This window comes from Pundamilia nyererei, unplaced genomic scaffold, assembly GCF_000239375.1.
Source record: "Pundamilia nyererei isolate P.nyererei 1_Seehausen unplaced genomic scaffold, PunNye1.0 scaffold00029, whole genome shotgun sequence".
In the NCBI taxonomy this organism is placed as follows: domain Eukaryota; kingdom Metazoa; phylum Chordata; class Actinopteri; order Cichliformes; family Cichlidae; genus Pundamilia; species Pundamilia nyererei.
Genome location: NW_005187430.1, coordinates 3,044,345 through 3,063,803, shown reverse-complemented (window position 1 = coordinate 3,063,803; position 19,459 = coordinate 3,044,345). Strand labels below are relative to the sequence as shown.

The 19,459-nt window shown below is 40.9% G+C and overlaps 3 protein-coding genes across 22 annotated transcripts in view; 2 read left to right on the top strand and 1 right to left on the bottom strand.

Annotated features, from left to right (window-relative positions):
- Positions 1-267: 267 nt before the first annotated feature.
- On the bottom strand, positions 268-5,437 carry vps29 (VPS29 retromer complex component). 2 transcript variants are annotated; one of them, XM_005728622.2, is made up of 5 exons: positions 5,355-5,437; positions 4,324-4,335; positions 2,634-2,825; positions 1,973-2,208; positions 268-757 (listed from the first exon to the last, which is right to left on the bottom strand). In XM_005728622.2, exons 1-5 carry the CDS (start codon positions 5,355-5,357, stop codon positions 640-642), a joined length of 561 nt encoding a protein of 186 aa, XP_005728679.1. In that variant the 5' UTR covers positions 5,358-5,437; the 3' UTR covers positions 268-639. The 2 variants fall into 2 exon arrangements, with proteins under 2 accessions (XP_005728679.1, XP_005728680.1); XM_005728623.2 differs by lacking the exon at positions 4,324-4,335.
- A 74-nt stretch (positions 5,438-5,511) lies between these two features.
- On the top strand, positions 5,512-14,309 carry eif5 (eukaryotic translation initiation factor 5). 3 transcript variants are annotated; one of them, XM_005728621.2, is made up of 12 exons: positions 5,512-5,564; positions 6,397-6,621; positions 7,887-8,166; positions 8,325-8,406; positions 8,954-9,126; positions 9,484-9,595; positions 9,698-9,828; positions 10,723-10,884; positions 11,069-11,230; positions 11,341-11,505; positions 12,977-13,117; positions 13,871-14,309. In XM_005728621.2, exons 3-12 carry the CDS (start codon positions 8,095-8,097, stop codon positions 13,967-13,969), a joined length of 1,299 nt encoding a protein of 432 aa, XP_005728678.1. In that variant the 5' UTR covers positions 5,512-5,564; positions 6,397-6,621; positions 7,887-8,094; the 3' UTR covers positions 13,970-14,309. The 3 variants fall into 3 exon arrangements, with proteins under 3 accessions (XP_005728678.1, XP_005728676.1, XP_005728677.1); XM_005728619.2 differs by lacking the exon at positions 5,512-5,564 and adding an exon at positions 5,692-5,803; XM_005728620.1 differs by lacking the exon at positions 5,512-5,564 and adding an exon at positions 5,814-6,083.
- Positions 14,310-16,219: 1,910 nt separating this feature from the next.
- The window catches only part of mark3a (MAP/microtubule affinity-regulating kinase 3a), a 47,565-nt gene continuing 44,325 nt past the window's right edge, over positions 16,220-19,459 (top strand). For 9 of the 17 annotated variants that reach the window (XM_005728616.1, XM_005728614.1, XM_013909698.1 and 6 more), the window contains exon 1: positions 16,221-16,884. In XM_005728616.1, coding sequence (XP_005728673.1) covers positions 16,834-16,884 — 51 coding nt within the window. In that variant the 5' untranslated portion in view covers positions 16,221-16,833. Of the gene's footprint in view, positions 16,885-19,459 lie in introns of all 17 variants that reach the window. The other 8 variants (XM_005728607.1, XM_013909693.1, XM_013909691.1 and 5 more) reach the window with 1 other exon arrangement.

Genomic DNA, 19,459 nt, shown 5'->3' with positions numbered 1-19,459 from the left:
GTCAGACAGAGGTTTAAAAATTTCAGTAGCCTAAAATCAGGAACAGGGAGGCTTTTTCTGTCTGTGTGGTATCACAAAGCTCCAGTATTATGTGCATTGATACTTAGGGGGATTTCTTTTTCAAATAAGCACGTTGAGTTATCCTCAAAGTTTTCAAGACAGAAGAGTAAAAGCATAAATACATTTGAATTTCCCAAATGAAATATCAAAACACTATTTATGCACGGCTATTACTGCTGCGAATATAATTTAACACACAGCAACAGATGGAGTGAAATTACATCTTTATTGTGGGAAAGAAATGAATAAAAGGAGGCTAACTACAGGAAGCAATGGCCTGTTACATGTACAGGATGTGAGGAGGGTGTTTATTAAAACAACAACAAAAAACCCAAAGAAAAAAAAATGGCACCCAATATTATTGCATTCTCTACAGTTACCAAAAGACAGCTCAGGTATAAGCAAATGCTGATGACATATAAACAATATAATACACAGGTCTTTTAGAGTTAACTTACAGAAGTTATAGCATTAACACCGTGGTGACTCTGAGGGAGCTGCTGCCCCCTGGTGGACAGGAATGAAATATAATCTGAGCCTTGTTAATGCAAATTTTTCTCCATCTCTTTGTGCTCTCCTTTAAGATTTCTTGTACTCAATTCGCTCCACCTTGACGTCATCGCCGATCAGCTGATAAACGTACGTGACCACTGTAGATGCCTGGATGTCCATTAATACAAAAGAGGGGATGATGTTGCTGTGAGAGAAAAAAAACACAGATGCATTTCTTTAATTACACCCAGTTTAATGAAAAAAACCTTTAACTGCAAACACCTCAGTATTAAAACATCCACAACAGTGTTTCTTTCCTAGAAGATCTGTGTTAAACGTAAATGCTTTGAGCGGGATTTACAGAATTTCAGTTGCTGCCATTACGTCTGTGTGGAGAGAGAAAATTCAGAGACAAATATCTAAAGACCTCAAACATCAATCCAGAACTATCTGCATGGAGATCTATTATGCGACATGAGCAAAAATCTGTTTTTGTTATAATGTGGGAAAACTAGCTCATGTTAAAAGATGCATAATTTGGCTTGAAGCAATCAGTTTTCTTAGTTGCTGATGATCAGTTCTCCAATTAGAATCCGTTATCAAAATATGAAATTGTTCCAAATATTCTACTACTTTGCACATCAGAAAGAGCATTTTTCATTATTTTTAGGTGTTTGTAAAAATTGTAGCATATTAAGGAAAATGCATAACTAAAATATGATATTTCACTGTGAAAATAATCTCAAACACACCAACCAAACTAACTGTCAAAATGTCTTTTTGCAATGACAAGGAAAACAGGGCATCTTAATGTACTGAAATTCTGTCAGCTTGGTTCAAAATGTAGAGCCTCCAGTCTGGTTCACATGCTAAAGTGTCTTTGAGAAAGATACTGAAGCCTGATGAATCCACTGGAGTGTGAGTGTGTGCGTGAAAGTTACAACGTGCTTGGGTGTCTGAGTGCACAGCTAAGAGCAGCAAAACACTGTCCAAGTGCAGAGCATGTTTTACTTTCTTTTACTTGGTTGTTGCAGGGACAGTGACGGGTTGCCCAGTGACTCTCAACGCTTTTTTTACTGCAGTATAAGATCACCCGTGTTTTTTCCACAGTACATGTCGAGTAGTATATTGTTGTGTACTTGTTCTATGCAGAGCTATGAGAATTTAATGTCTAGAAGTGTATCTTATACAGTGCTCTTCTACTCTACTTGAGCACTCGAGTAGAAATGTAACTGCTTTCTATCTAATATTCACACTTCAATAAGAGAAACTCTGGGTTCAGTATCTTGCACCTAGATACTGATAATTTCGCTGAAGCAGCCAGGGTTCAAACCACCAACCTCCCAATGTCAAAATCATGAAAACATGGCTAACTCGCCTCCTAAATAGAGCTCAATTCATGGTTTATATTGGCTCCCACCTTTCCAGGGCGCTGTAGGCTCCAGTTGCAGAACCAGGGTTTATGTAAAACTTATTTTCATTCTCAAATGCCTCAAACTTGTGTGTGTGCCCAGAGATAAGGATGTCAACGTCGAGTTGTCTCTGGAGGAGTGCCAGGCTGGCCATGTCGCCCCAGGGGATCACTTGATGGCCGTGGATGAGTCCAATCTTAAACTGGCCCACTGTGACCACCTTCTGCTCTGGGTAGTTCAGGTTCTGAGAAAATAGCAGGAGGACAAATGAGAGATGAGAAAAACATGGAGTAAAGTAAGGTTTATACACTGCTTTTATCTGACAAGTCCAATTATGGAATAAAGTACTAATTATACACACATTTAAACAGACAGCAAATGGCAGAATGAGCTATATTTAAAAGATGTTGTGTCCTCAATGGGATCATTTTTGAAAATCATGATCTACATGGATAAATCTCAGTTTGAGAGAACAGCAATTGCAATTTAATTACAGAGCGATCAGTCTTTAGGAACAGCAAATGATGTTCTTCCTCAGTGCTATTAATATGCAAAAACACAATATGTATTTGAACCCTGTTTTTGAACATTCTTTGAAATAAAATTGTTTTACGGTGATTAGTATCTTCTACGTGGTTTATTTTATTGTTCACACACACAGACGCAAACCTCATCAAAGTCTCCTCTGACGATGTGGACGTCCCCAGCGAGGGTTTTCAGGTAGTCATAGCTCTCCTTGGTGCAGAGGTTCCCTGTGCAGAGAATGTGCTGGATCTTCCCCGGCACTAACAGTTTTTTGAACTTGGCTGGCAACGTGTTGCATCGGTGAGGGATGTGCAGGTCACCTAACACCAGGACCAACTGATATCATCGCACAGACACACACAGACAGGTTAGTTACCCACCGATGAGCTCTCTGCCATAGCTGAGCATTTCATTTTCCCAGTGGGCCAGATTAGAAAATGGGACAGCTGAGAAGGGGCGCACCAATAAGCTTATAAAGAGATAAAATTCATATTGAGCAGAGCAGAGTTCAGCTTATTGGTGTGGCACAACAATCCCAATTTCTCATGTGGTCCCTTGAAAAGAAATTTATGCCCCATCCCTGCTACAGCCTGCATGCTGCAGCATAAGAATACAGAAAGGGGAAGTGGGCCGAGGACAGAGCCCTGCGGGACGCCACTGGTCAATTCTGCAGGAGAGAATAATGCAAACAGATTCCACCATAACCGCTACACTCCTCTGTTAGTTATTGTTAAATTCTCCTGTACTTTTTTCAGAACAGTTTAATATTATTGCACAGATTAATTTAGTACAGTGGATAAACAGGTTTCACTCAAAAAGCTCAAATATGGGGAAAAAAAGCAACAGTTGTGAGTAAAGATCTGACTAAATTGAGTGTCTGAGTCCAAACTGGGCATTGTCCAGATTGAAAACCTATTTTTATTCCCTGGCTTTTAACTCTGTAGGAAACTGACACCTTCTTATTTATTTTATTGTATGTAATGATTTTAAGGTATTTTTAATTTGGTAGTTGTTTTGATCTGTGTTGTTCAGCACTTTGGTCTGCCTGGTGTGTTCTTAAAGTGCTATACAAATAAACGACGATGATGATGATGATTGTGAAAGTAACTTTCGACACAACTGGAAGACAGCCCACGGCAGAAAAATATGGTTTGAATTGGCACAGCTGGATTTCAGACGCTCAATGGCAGATAAAAGAGGTAGTTATGTTTTTACACTGCACCAAGAGACTATGAGAAACAAACACCATTAAAACCGGGAGTTTATATTAAACATTAAACCTACAAATATTTTTAACTACTAGCCAGCACAGAAATTCTGAGCAATGGCTGTGATCGTATGTGATGACTTGGGTAGAAAAAAAAGAAAAGTCTGAATTCAACTGGTGAACATTAAGACAAACCAGGACTGATGCACAAAAGTATGTTAGACCATGTTCAAAATTTTATATTACAATACTACACTTGATCTGAATTTGTGCAATCATGTTATCTTCTGTCCTAGTAAAGACCAGTTTACCCTCTCTAAAAACAGATGATGAATCCCCCCCCCCAAAAAAAGAAAAGATAATATAATTTAGTAGTTTAGACTTTGAAACATCTTTAGCTTCCTGCTGTGTTACGTTTAGTGGATTTCTTGTAACTGATTAGTATCTTATTAATATTGCTTAGGCAACAGTTCAGTGCACTGCAGTTGCTATAGGAGCAGCAGCTACTTGTGCAAGAGATGCAGAAACAGCAGACCTCTGGGGCCGTGCAATCCCAGTCCCATGTTAGTGAGCCAGGCAGAGGAGCGATCAGAAAACAGGGATCCAGGACAGAGCGGGAACACTTACCCGGTGACCAGCCTGGTTGTTTGGAGACAGGCAAAAAAGGCAGAGTGCGGTGGTGGGGTGAGATAGAGAGGAAGGCATGATGTGCGTGGAGAGATCAACATGAGGCGTGATCAGAGATTGGGGTAAAGAAATACAAAAACAAAATTTTAAAAATGAAAATAAAGACAAGAAAGAGTGGGGACAAGAAGGGGAAACTGAAATTAGAAATTAAAAAGTGAATGGATTAAGTAGACAGATATTAATCATTCAAACAAACCAAAAAAAAGGTTAAAACAACAATGTGGTTGAAACAGTTGTTAATGGTCGATGGTTAGTGATAATCATTAAGCAAAACATATTGTAGTCGCCTGACAGTGAGCAAATGAAAAATAATGCGGTGAAGCAAATCAAATAGATGGCTGCAATTAAGCTCTGATGAATCGTCTAGTGTCGAAGTATTTGTGTTTATAAATATGTCGAACTACAGAACCTGGAAATTATAAAACATAACAAAATGAATGTAGTCCTATGAGTTGTAGTTCCAAAGTAGCAACAGTCTTGTTTAGCTGGGTTAATAAATAAATAAATTTTAAAAATGACTGCTCAAGTGCGGGCTGCTAGCTGGATGATAAACATTAAAGCAGACCAGGAAAGTGCTTCGTAAAATCGTAAGATGAAGTGTTAGCTCTATTAGCTCCGGAAGCTAACTCATTGACAAAAAGGGAAAAGTAAAAGAAGTCGTTATATCCATCAAACACATAACAAAATGATTCACGAACAAGCAAGACACACTGGGAGCCCGCTGTGCAATGGAAATGTGTGACTTTATGGGTGTTTGCAGTTTGTTCCGGTGAATTTTGGAGACTAAATTGCTCAACTGTCATGTGATCCGTTGATCCATCTCGGAACTGAGCTTTAATGCAACACAGCCTGAAACTGAAGCCATGATCACGGTCCCTTTACGTCGACAGCTAGTTTCATAAAAAGTCGAGCGCTCGATACACCGAATGAAAACGTGAGAACCCGTGGCCTTTTCGCCATTTCATACTCACCATCTTCAATGTTTCGGCTTGCAGGCAGTCAAGTTGAGGAAGCGCCTACGCACGTACAGCGTCACGACGTCAGCCAATGGGGAACGAGGATGTGTCAATAGAAGCTTATTGTTTCCTTTTCCTTTCAAAATAAAACAGCTAAAGTATGGAGGAATTGAGAGAAGTATTGAGGGGGTAACAGTTGCAGTCTGGCATTGAAAGAAAAATCAGGTGGCTAAAACGATTTTATGCCTCTAATTCTAATTCGTTTGTTTAAAACCTAAAGGATGGGGTTTTCCCCTAAATTTTCTAAGTTCATGTTTCGCATACACATGGAGTGAGACTTCAGCAGACTTTTAATTTAAAATTAATGCTGAGACCCGGATATTGCTAAACTTATTGCAGCTGTTAGCTTGACGTTCGTTGGTAAAAGCGACGAGTGTAGCAGCATTTCGCAGAACATTCGAGAGGTAGGTCCGAAATTATTTCATCACATTTACATGGTCTCATCCCAACGACGATTTCACAGCGATGACTGCAATTTTACAAAGAAATAGCTGCTAGCTACCACCGAGGACAATTTTAATCACGTTATCTTCCGTCAAACGCGTTGATTGGACTTGGCTAATAACTGCGTTAGCTGTGTGACGTCCACTCGTTTCATTTTAACGCATGGGATCTGACTATTTACTGGCCCTCAAGCTACTGTTTTCGCATCGGATAATGCTAACAATGAAGGTCAATTTGAAGGTACAAATTAGTGGATTAACTCTAATTGTCCCGCTTTCATTGTTATATCTATAAGATAATTTATGGGGAATTTTACTGCGTAACACGTGCAATGTTAACCATAGCCAGTTAGCTGGCTGACGTTATCTTTTCACGGTGTGGCACTATCGCTAACGGGGGTAGTGGAGCGTTTAATCCTCGTGGCAGTTATGCTGTACGTGACTATTCAAATACCCACCCAGTGAACACAGATGGCTGTCTCGCTCGACATAAACCGTTTACTTCGCAGTTTGTGTGAATAACGAAACTATCTCTTCCCCCCACCCCCCCACAGGTCCCCAAAGCCCGAGGACGTTCCAGATAACCTCCTTCTGCCTTTGAGGAAGAGCAGCCGCACTTTGGATATTTATGGTCTTTAACCGTGCCTCTTTGAGAGCATCAAAATCATTAAGAAACCCTGTTGCAGTCAATAACATCAACCAGCACCAGGCATCGACCACCGTTCACTGCGGCTCTTGGAAGATCAGCGTTGTGTTTATGTCTTTGTTTTGCGAAAACGGTAAGTTTTTGGACGCAATCTACGATTTATTTCAACTTTCTTGCGCGATATTTGGTGTCGTGTTATGTGTTTGTCAAAGCTAAGGCTTTAGTCAGCGTTATTGAGCAATATGGCACGATTTCTGTGCCACTGTATCAAAATGGCGTCTTCCAGTCCGTCACTCGTGTGCAGTGACTGTATGACGCACTCTGCACCAAGCTGCTAAGCTAGTTAGCTAGCCTCCTCCTGAAATAGGCTCGACCTCTGCCCTTCTCAAAGATCTTAAAATCGGACACCACTGTGTCAGTCGCAAACAAGCTGGGAGGCATTTCATTGCGACTCGCACTTGCGTGTGTGAGACAATAACTGCTGCAGACTTTGTTGTTGATATTAAAACCATCAGCGGGGGGAGTTGTTTGGCAGCTGCTAGGCCTCCCTGTTTGTGACCTAGTAAAAAAGTGCAGGCCTTATATGACTAAAGCCAGGGGCCCTCATGTAAGACAAAGGGTGTCCACAAAGCTCTTTTTTTTGTGCATTATATGGCAACAAAAGGTGGGAGAAACATCCAGATTTGTGGCAGAGCTTTTATTTTTCTTTGGGCCCATGTCATGCTTGCTCACTGTTGGATCACATGATTATGATTTGGATTTGCTGGGATATTTTCAGTCTTGACCCATTTTTGTGGGAATTCCTGTTAAATTGAGAAAATGATTTGAATAAGTCGTCTCTGGGAGCCACTGGGTCCTCGATTGCCTCTCCCTCTGGCTTGGATCTGTGTCGTAATGGAGTCTGGTCTTTCTTAATAGTGGCAGTCACTCAAGAGCAGGCCTGCACCACAGGAATCTTTAACTGTTTTCTTGTGGATTAGATGCTACCAAGGCTACAAAACCACTGGGTTCACAAAATAACCTAGGCTGCATCTTATTGTTGTCATCATGGTACCTTTTCTCAATTGGATGGTATATAAACTGACAGTGGTGAAAAGATGTTTATTTTACATGATAAGTCATCTGAAATGTAATATTTGCACTGCTGTCTTTATGCAATTGCAGCAGTCATCAAGTTGTTACTTTGTAGAACTAGAATATAAACAAACTCCTCCAGAGACTAGATGGTTAACCAAGTTCTGTAAAGACAGACTAGAAGTGTAACATGAGTGCATGTCTACAAATCTGGGGGGGTGGGGGGCAAAACCCTGTATTTGCACCCAATGTAGGATTGCAACACCCACATGAACTGTGGGGTTTCCTTATTAAATATTGATGTTTGTTCCTCTCGTCTTTCAGAGCTGTTGCGCAGCCGTTGGAACCTGTGTGGTGGAAATCTAGACTTCAAGCAAGGAGCTTGCAGCCACAGCGGCACAGCGTTTTTCATGTCAGAGACCGAGCACGCTTGCAGTCGTTTATGTCATCCCCTCTTTTCCAGACAGAAGATCCCGAAAAATCCCCAACCAAGATCCTTTTATCTTACTGATAGTGCTAACATCCAGCCAAAATGTCTGTCAACGTCAACCGCAGCGTGTCAGACCAGTTCTATCGCTACAAGATGCCCCGTCTGATTGCCAAGGTAACCACTCATTATTGTTTTTTTTTTTTAGATTTGTCCATTGGGGAGAGAAAAACAGCATCAGAATAGTGGTTGGAATTGGTCTAAAGTTTCCTGAGTCCTGTAGGAAGAAATGTTTGGGTGTGAATATAACATGTGGGTTTTTCCTTTCAATCCAGGTTGAAGGCAAAGGGAATGGAATCAAGACGGTCATTGTCAACATGGTTGATGTTGCAAAGGCTCTGAACAGGCCTCCAACATGTGAGTAACAACATGCAAATCTTAGTGTTTAGCTGGAATTGAACTAGAGCTTGTTAAAGTCTGTTTATTTTCACAATGACATTTTTGAACTTTTGACTGTCACTTTTATATTCTCTCATTTTTCTCTTTTGAATTCATCGTTGTAATATTCACCCCAGGTGAAGGAGAGATGTTTTGTTTATAGAATTCTTTAAACATGATGATGTGGCAATTACTCAAATGAAATGACCCCGTTCGATTGAGACTGTAAGATGTGCCGGCACGTTAGGGGGGGGGAAAGGCTGTTTGGCTTGGTCGACAAGTTTGTGTACTCTTGACATTTTTCGTTTACACAATTTTGTAGTTGGAGTATTTGATGATCAAGCTTAAATGTCTGTCATGTTCATTACCAGTTTAAAAGCAAACAAACACCTAATGTTTAACATCTTCTTTTAAAGAAAAAAAAACCGTAACGTTCTTCAAAATCAATAATTACCAGGGCAAAGTCTCCTCGTTTTTTTTGCTGGGTCATGGTGGCCTCATGTGCTGCTTTTCCTCTCCTCCGCAGACCCGACCAAGTTTTTTGGTTGTGAACTCGGCGCTCAGACCCAGTTTGATACCAAAAACGATCGTTACATCGTCAACGGATCCCACGAGGCGAACAAGTTGCAGGACATGCTTGATGGGTTCATCAGAAAATTTGTGCTGTGTGCCGAGTGTGACAACCCTGAAACTGATCTGGTAAATATTTCACAGCATCTCCGGGGCAGGTGCAGAGTATTTGTTTTGTTTTTTTGTGGGTGGGCGACAGAAAGGGAAAGAACAAAGTAATAATTTAATACAACTTATATGACTTAATGATGATAATGTGTCCCCTTTTATTGGCTATTATGACCCGAAGTTTTTTTCATTTCCTTTGTGTTTACAGCACCTTGTGACTATGAAAACCACGTGGTTAATAAATAAATATTAAATTACTAAATAAAGAGACTTCCCACTTTAGATTCAGTATAAGAAAAGTTGCCTGTGTAAAGAAGAGTACTAGATTGTGTGGCAGTTTTTTAGGTACAAAATAATTTATTTTTTTTGTCCTTGCAGCATGTCAATCCCAAGAAACAAACTATTGGTACTTCCTGTAAGGCCTGTGGATACCGCGGCATGCTAGACACTAGACACAAACTCTGCACATTCATCCTCAAAAACCCACCTGGTGAGACTTTTTTTTTTCTCTGTGGTGAATCCAGAAAAGGGAACTGCAGCCAAAACCCCAAGACAGACTTGCTAATGAAGACTTTTGTCTTTCCTAACACAGAGAGCAATGATAGTGGATCTGCATCTGTGAAGAAAGAGAAGGAGAAGAAGAACCGCAAGAAGGACAAGGAGAACGGCTCTGGCAGTGGCGAGGCTGGAAACCATGACAACTTTGATGCTCCCGAGGCTGTGGTGCGTCTGCTGTGCTCCCAGACACCCGCTGGGCTTCTACAGCCACGGGACACTAGCACAAAACGTTTCTCTTCACTTCACACACGGTTTTCTCAGACACCATTGAAGTCAGTAGTAGTCAGCAAAGTGCCAGCTTTTATTTTAGACACTAATGCCACACAGTCTAGTGGCTTTTGAGTAGAGATTCAGGGGTCTTCTCGTGCTCGTATGCTGTTTTTATTTTGGTGTAAATTGTAACTTTTCCCCGATGACCCTTACTCTGAAAAGTTCTCAGCAACCAACCCCGTCAAAATAAGAAGCTCAGAGTTGACAGTTTGCTCAGGTTTGATGCTTGGTAGTGATTTGTGGTGCAGATTTCCTAGTGAAGCATCAGTGTTGTAGAACTGTTCAAACTCCTTAGTATTCACAATTCATGATATGTATCCCACATTTCCCCCTTCACAGGAATGGTAATAATGATTAAGGTCCACACTGACACATGTGTTGTGAAACATTCTTTGTAATGGATTTTTCACTGAAAGGGTGGGGCCGTCACCCAAAGACCTCCAAAAAGAGTTTGCGTTTGCATAAAAAGGGAGTCTAGCAACTTCCACGTTTGCAGTATACGTGTCCTCGAAGCTCTCAACCGGAACCACTTCCTCCAGTTCAAATGAGTTTCTCTTTAGACTGAGTTTACATCAGCAATTTCTTTTTTTTCTTAATGCAATTTTTTGGGGGGGGGGCTTCTGGTTGAATTTAATTTTCTTTTTCTATTATTATTACTACTATTATTGGCTGCACAGCCCTCTTTTGCATTTCACCATAATATGACCCACTAAGATACAAAATCCAAGCAAGCCCGAGTGTTTCTGCACCATCTCGCTTTGCCTGAATCCTCTGTGGTTTCCTGTTTAGGATCGAGATGACGATGATGAAGACTGGGCAGAGGAGACTACAGAGGAGGCACAGAGGCGGAGGATGGAGGAGATCAGCGATCACGCCAAGAACCTGACGCTCAGCGAGGACCTGGAGAAACCCCTGGAGGATAGGGTCAACCTCTTCTACAGCTTTGTGAAAGTAAGGGTCCCCCGATTGTCCTGAATTTTTCTCGGCAGGAGTTTGTGAAACATCAAAAGTACACTTTAAAAATGAAGAACCGGTGTTCGGTGCTTGGCCTTTACGCATAGATTTTATTTGCACACACAAGAATTGGAGATACTTTAGTTTCTCCCCTATAACCATTTGTTCTTTAAATGTGCAGAACAAAAAGGAAAGCGGAACGATTGATGCAGCTGACAAAGAGATCTTGGCGGAGGCAGAGCGCCTGGATGTGAAGGCCATGGGCCCGCTCATCCTGAGCGAACTGCTGTTCAACGAAAACATCCGTGACCAGATCAAGAAGTACAAACGTCACTTCCTGCGTGTAAGTCATTTTCAAGTCTGTGCTGCGTGTTCTTATGGTGCTGTCTTGTCCTCTTCCTCACATTAGGGTGTGTTTCACATGTCTCATGGCTTTCCTAACCTTTTCCTTAGTTCTGCCACAACAACAAGAAAGCCCAGAAGTATCTGCTGGGAGGTTTTGAGTGTGTCGTGAAGCTGCATCAGGTCCAGCTCCTGCCACGTGTTCCCATCATCCTCAAAGACCTGTATGACGCTGACCTGCTGGAGGAGGATGTGATTTTCGCCTGGGCAGAGAAGGTGAGGGACTTAACTACTAATGTCAAGTTAAACTCTGTGTTCTGAATCACAAAAAGAAATGCCTGCTGAACTTGATCCCATTTTGCCCAGAAATTAAAAGCCTAAAGGTGATCTGGGAGCAGATGGTAGTTAATTGTTACCCCATGAATCGGTTATGAGCACTCACTGATAGATCTTTAAAAGGGAAATGGCAAATTAAATTAGATTTAGGCTTATTCTTTGCAGCACAGAGCCTTCGTTAGAGTAACAAACAATAAAAATCTAAACTGTATTCTACTAAAAGCTGGTATTTGTTAAATTGGTGAAATTAGAGCTTGTCTTATACCCTGACTCTGAAAGACTGAAATGTTTCAGGGGACACTTGGATAAACCTCCAACCTCAGAAACTGTAGCACTGAGCCACTAAAAACATCTAACAGACTGCAGTATGCAGAGGTGTCAGTCGTCATATCAAACCTCTCTGGTAATATTGATGATTGGAGTAGCGCGAGGAAGAGGTGGTTGGAATCTGTTTGAACAGATTCATTCTGCAAATGAAACAACATGAGCTCTGTGTCTGGTTCCAGGTCCTTAGCTGCAGGAGTACGACTATATTAAGCCTTAAAAGTGTAATGCAAACAATTGCTACAAATTACATCAGCTGACGCATGATTGGGGCAGTACAGCTGAAAGTATAATGCTGCCAAAAAGTTGAGGTCAAGAGCTTTTAGGACATTAATACATCAAACAGCAGGAAGTGCAGTGGACTAGGGCCGCCTTTGACAAAGAATGAATTCACACTTCCCGTGTGTGTGTGTGGGTGGGGGTGGGTGGTAGCCCAAACTAGTCTGTTTTGTTACACCAGTCTGACCATACATTGACTCCCCATCTCCCACCACAAGTGGGGAGTGAGAGTGACACACCCAACCTGCACTGCATAACAAAAGCAGAGTGTTTGGGTCAACACATCCTTTCAGACAGTGTTCCTAAAAAGGCCATTAACAAAGAAATGTAAGACCTGGTCTTTTTAAAGGGGCTTTGTGTGTGTGGGCTGAGATTCGGGTGCACTATTGAGGCCCCTAATAGTTGTAAGTTTTGTGTGTGGCATATTTTAAATGCAATCAAGCTGGTTTAGGAATGAATAGACACAGCTGAGAGCAAATTGAATTGTAATCAATTCAAAATGTGTGAATTAAATATATTAAACAAAGAAGTGGAGGAATAGGTATAAAGATAAAAAGTGCTATTAATAAATACAGAATTACTTGAGTTTTGCTAAGTCTTTACGTCCTGAAAATTTGAGCTAGATTTCCCTTAACTGTGACTTTTGTTACGGTATTTTATTTACTTTGGATACACATTAACTGTTAGATGCTAAATATTGCAACAGCAGCATGAAGACTACAGTTCAAATAACCCCAAGGGCTTGTTTATTTGAGGTCTTTTACACTGAAATCAGTCATTGCATTAAATCCATTTTCTTCTTCATCAGGTTTCTAAGAAGTACGTCTCCAAGGAACTTGCCAAAGAGATCCATGCCAAGGCCGCTCCTTTTGTCAAATGGCTGAAGGAGGCAGAGGAGGAGAGCGAGGGTAGCGAAGAAGAGGAGGAGGAAGATGATGAGAATGTTGAGGTAGAGTTATCTGAAGTGGTCACTTGGCTGTGTGCCGTGAAGTACAGTTAAAAAAAACAGCTGCAGTTCAGGAGTTACTGAGAATGTCCAGATTAAAGCAAAAATTAATCGCGTCATTGTCACAACTGCTTCCAGCTGCCACATGTAGTCAGAGTGTGCATTATGGATATAGGTGTGTATATAAGTGAGTGCATTTACTTGTATACTTATATCCATATATGCATGCATGCACTCACACCAATCTGTCAGCCTGCTCAGGTGTGCTGCATCATTAACTGGGTCAGCTCCGCCCACTGGTTCCTGGAAGAATTAGGAATAACATTTCTAACAAGGAAGCTGCACCCCGAAAGGAGGAAGCACAAAGAGGCCAGTCCTGTGACTATTGCGTCACTCCGTTTAAAATGGATGCAGACTTTTAGTGGCTTTTTGTTTGTTTTTTGTTTTGCTCCGTACGAATATAAAAACTCCAATTTAGTATGAAAATCAAATCACTTTAATACCTGTAGACTATACTTGGAGACTGAGTATGAAACCTGCATAAAATTCCAATATTCCGTTTCACCGGGTGACTCCGGTCTACTGACACCTCGCTCGTTAGCAGCTTGAAAGTCAATTTTTAAAAATGACAGTAAGCATGAAGGTTAGAGTTGCACTAATTTTTAAAATGCGACAGATTTGTTTCTGTTGTGAGAGGACTGATGCTGATGCAGTCGGGGGTGTTTATTGAGCAGCTGCATGTTTTCCTGTCCTCAGGTGGTGTACTCGTCCTCTGCCCGCGAGCTCAAAGTGGAGACTGTGAAACCAGACACGCCAGAGAAAGAAGAGGACGACATTGACATCGATGCGATCTGAGAGACTCGAGTGATGATGCTTTTCCTGACTTGCGGCTTTGACTCACGATGCCCTGCACTAGCTAAATGGCTGGCCTTTTCCCTCCTTTACTACCTGTCCCACCACCAGCCCTCTCTGCGATCCCTTCTCCGCTTAGTGGCATGATTTAACATAGCGCTTTATCTGCTGCACATTAACGCTGTCATTTTGAAGTGTATTCAGTTGATGAAATGAAGTCGCTTTTGGGGGTTTTAATCACGGGTGATTTGGGAATTTTGTTTTGACTGCACTTTTTTTTTTCTTTTCTTTTGGTCCTTGTATTTTTCCAGTCAATAAAGAATGAATGTTTTGCTATCCAGCACATTTGACTGTTTCATCTGTGAGATTGGACAGTTTTTCTCTGGTAGGTGATTAACAGAGAATCTGAGGGGAAACCTCTTCCCTTAAATGTTGTGCTGTGAAGCCAGATGTTTTCTATATCACAAATAAAATAACATAATTGTTAAATCATTAAAAAAAAAAAAGGTGATCAGATTCATCTTCAGAGCATGATGGTGTGTTTTTAAAAATCTGCTGCAGCTCTGTGAGGGAGGGAAAATGTGCATGTGTCCATGTTTTGTAATAGGAAACCAAAGTTCAAACAACACTAGATCAACTATCTGTAACGCTGCTGGTTGTACTAAACTAAACATACACGTTCGCCTCCATGTTACAGAAAGAGACCTGGAAACTGAGAATTAATTTGCAAAGTAAGGAACCCAATGGCAGTTTCACATAAAATTTTTGAGATAAAAAGCCAGAATGTAACTGGTTTTTAATCCAGTTATACTGAGCTTTGTTTTATACCACTCTTCCTCATCTCACATTGAAATAGAACTTTGAATAAGGTGACATTGGTGATGGTGTTATATTTGCGACTGGTTTACTTAAAACACTGGTAAGAACAACTTTTGCTAGGCTGAAAAACCTGCAGACGGATGCTTTGTAAAACGAAAACTCCTTCATTACACTTGGCAGCTCTACTGTTTATTCAGTTTTACTGATATAGAGCTGCATGTCACGGACAGACTTATTATATTGCACTTTTCCAGCAGTGGAAACGGTGAACTTATTAGCTCAAACTTAAACTGTGGTGTAGAAATTCACAGCCTAGAAATCCAAAAGGTATATCTACGACCTGTAAATGTTGTATCCTGTATGAAACCTATAAGACTTTGTAAAAACAAAACAAAAAGATACTAGCGACCTTTAAAGCTCTCATTTATTCGAATTGAATTCGAAGAATAAAAGGATGGTGTTGATATTCTTTTCTGTCTCGCTAATATTTGACAAAGGCGCACAACTGTTTTCCTTTGAAGCTCACTAAATTCCCATTTCCTCCCGACTGATGACAGGCCTCTCTGTACTTCTGGTCCTGTGGGACTGAGGTCAGTCGGTTTCCTCACTTCCTCCACCCGTTCAACTGGACACAGTCGTGCTGCCTTCAGGTGCTTTCGGAAATAAGATACTCACATTCCATCACAAACAAATCTCTGAATTCGACATTAAACCCAAAACGGGGAACTTGGCGTCGTCTTAGTGTATGGAATCAAACATGAAAATAAGCAAGGCTTAGAAAAACAACTCCTTATTGTCTAAGGCATTTAACCCTAAATCCCTCCGCAGTTTAGTTTTGAAGCATCCAGTCCGACCTACAAAAATATAACTAAGCAGTAACACCTACCATATGTAATGTGTCTATTTGTAGAATGTAAACGGATTCTAATGTTTTTAAACTACCACACACACAAACACGTCAGAAACATTTATAAATGTAGCTGTTATATAACTTTATCCCACACTGTTATGGTTTTAATTTAATTAAGATAATGTGGGGTTTAAAAAACAACAACAACTAGTATTTGTAACGCAATTTCTGATTGCTACAGTTGAGTTGTAGTACTAGAAAACACAATGTGTTTTATAAGGATAATTAATACATTTTGATGTTGGTCAAATAATAATAATAACTTTGCAGAGAGACTGAAAATAATCAACAAAATATTTATTAATAAAAACAATTTAACTGCAGGCTAAATCCTATGACAATCTCTTACTTTTTATTAAGGTTGTTAAGTAGTGTATATATTGCACACAAAAGCTTCAATCTTATTCCTAAGAGAAAAAATATTTTCTTTGATCTTTCTTGAATCACCCAGTCGAACAAAGAAATGCCATTATTAGGTCGGTTGACCGACATTTTAGAATAATTTCTAATGTCGGAGCTCAGTTGGTGTCCGTGAAGGCAGCATAATCCAGCCCAGCCGCTGAGTAGCCATTTTGGTCCCACCTAAAACAGACAGACCCGCTTCACTTTGGGCCGCCGGAGATGGAAGAAACCGAGCCGACGACGAGTATTTCAGCTACCTGAATCTTTTGAATCACTCCGAGAATTATCCAGAGGTGACACTCGACGCCATGGCACGGTTCTAGACAGAGTGGTTTTGTGGAAGAAAAGCCTGTGGCGATTTTTGGAAGTGGCGACCGACAGCGCCTTAACGTTATTATAGTTAGCTCCAGTGACTCAAACCTAAACGGACAGACGGACACTGATTTCGTTTCCCTGCCGAGTTTAGCGCAGGCCATGCACGGTTTGTACACGCCGTGTAAATGCTGTAAGAGGGATTGTTATGCTCTTTAGTGAGGGTTTTTCCTGCCCATAGCTGTTCAGGTGCTCGACTCTTAACACGTCCGGTCTCGTTTGAAAATTGTCACGATCCATGCTGAGACTGTTTCTCCGGAGGAAGCCGAAAAGCAAAGCAATAATTTCATTCTTCGGCTGTCGGGCTGAAGACTGTGTATTTTGGACTTAAAACGGCGACTGGCTGAGGAAGAAGGAATAAAAGATGTCAACAAAAACTCCTTTACCTACAGTCAACGAGAAGGTGACGGAAAGTGTAAGTAGAAGGGGGCTGTTTTTTCTTGGGTTGTTTTCTTTAAGTACATGTAAAAATATCACGGGATTGCCAAAGAAATGTAGATCCTCAATAGCTTTTTGCTGCCTTGTTAGACCGGATGATAGATGGTTGTTTCACACTTGGTTGGTAAATCGTAAACAAGCATATCTTCTACGTCAAACACGCCTCTGTTAATGAGTGTTAGTAATGGGCTTTATTTGCGCCTTGGTGTGTATTTTTTGTTGGTGTGTGAGAAGTATCGATATGACTGTAGGTAATTAGACTGTACTAAGAATATTCAGGCCCAACGGTGAACAAAACTACAGTACTTTGCTTGCTGGTTCTGGCAGGCAACAGTAGTTTGTCTTCAGCCTGTCTATTGGCTCCCCCAGCTGTCGCTCAGAGGTTTCACCCGTTCAGCTTCCAAATAAGGGCCTCGTGAGTCCGCCCCTCGTGACTAACAGAACCTCCGGTGTGAAGGTAGTGACAATGTAGCCATTTGAGCTTCCGGTCGGGATTTTCAAAATTAGAATGGAACTAAAATGGAGAACTTAAGCGTACTTAATCATAAAAGCTGCAAAATGAGCATAATGTATATGCAGGATTGGTCAATTTGACTCTCCGCTATTTTTCTTAATTTCAAATTTATTTATATAGTACATTTAAATAAACAGAAATCACCAAAGGGCTGGGGTTTGTTTTTGTTTTGTTTTGTTTTTTCTGTTTGTTTTTTTTAAAGTATACCTATAGTTCTCTCCTTTTTAAAGTGGAAGTGACTATAGTGGAAATTTTTAGGCACTCTTTAATAGACCTCAAGCCTTGTTCCACTGAAAATCAAATCTTTACTACAAAATTTAATGTCCTGAATATTTTAGCTGCAAAGTTTTTATTTGTATTTATTCATTTTATTTGATTTTTTTTTTATGGAAGACTGTGTGTATCCTGGAGGTCTTTTGCAACTTATCTCCCCTACGCTTTTTCTCTGTCACACATTTACCCCCATATTCCATGGGTACAAATATGCAAGAACTACCACCAGATTCTTATGACTCATCTGAGTTGCAGTATAGAGCGGGATGGTGATAAGGGTTATACTGCACGAGAGAAGCATGTGGGTGATAAGACGCCAGAGAATTCTGGTGATCTATTATTGACCAGCAGGCACTGAAATACTAAATCAGTAGAGGCAACAGTAAATACAAGGGCTCATTTCACATCACAGGGATTAAAAGGGAATTAATAACCAGCATTTTAAAACATTTTTGTTGTAAAGTGCTGATAATTTGTTTTTGGTTTTTTTGCTTTTTGGGGGGGGGGGGGTGTCTAAGACCTTATTTTTTTTTAATATTTGTATATGTGGACAGAAATAAACACCTCATATCATTTGTACTATGTGGTACTGTGATTGGCATTTTTCTAATATCTTCATAGGCGCTGACGTTGATTGGCAAAAGATTAAGCAGTACCAAATAAAGTGTTAGGGGCAGCTCTGGAAGCGTTAAAGGTTTGTACGAAATTCGATACTGGCGTTTTCCTCCGTTTTGGCAACAATGAGAACGGAGCCGACAGGAAGCCTTTATTATGAAAGCCTATCGTCTGGTTTCCGGTTTGGGTGTGTCTGGCTGTCGCAGGCTTGACTGGGATCAGTGGCTTCCCCCTCCTGCCGTCTCCCTCTCTGTGTCTCTGCGGTTATCGGGGCTCTGAGTTGGGAAAAATCTGGTGTTGTGGGAATCTCTGTGGGCATCGTCAGCGGGGCGCAGTGCTTTCCTGTCGAAACATGACTGGCTCCCAGGGGGCCAGGAGACACCGCAGCTTTGTGAGTAACCAATAAAAAGGGACTTTTTGTTGTTGTTGTTCTTGTTTTAATTCTTACAAGTTGTTAGCTGGAAAGATAACACGATGGTAACACAGGTGGATGTTTTCTGTGTGGTTCAAAGGTAATGAAAACTTCATCTGAGTGTTTCCACTGCATTTGTTCCCAGTCTGTCTCTGGTATCCAACAGTGACCTTATCCTAGTTGATGGTATTTTTATCTCCTCTGCTATCGCTGTAGAAGTCCTAAAATATTCCTGTAGTGACTTAAAAGTATGTCTGTGCTGTTAAAGTGACCTTATAGACTAGAATAGAATAGCGCTTTATTGTCATTGTACATGTATAACCCAATTATGGGTTTGTTACTGAGAGTTGCTGTGTTGTAACTGCTCTGATACTTTTTAATACTCTGCAGTGTTAATTAAGTTTTAACTGACCTTGCCTTGATATGAGGTGCAATCTGTGCCCAGTTTCTTAAATGCTTAATTTTGCAGCAACTACACGTCTGTTTAATTTCCCACTTTATCAGTGTCTCTTTCTTTTGTCTGCTTAGTGAAGGGGGTCAGCCAGGTTAGGGACTGTAGGGGATGGGGAGAACCGGGTGGGGCAGAGTGCATCACTACCCTTAATTAGGCTTTGGTAAGGTGGTCGATACTGAGGCCACACTTAGTATCTGCCAGATTGTTGTTCCAGTTTTTGGGCACAGCACCCAAGAATTGATCCATCTATCAGCTGTGCTGTCAGAGTACACCACCTCAAAATC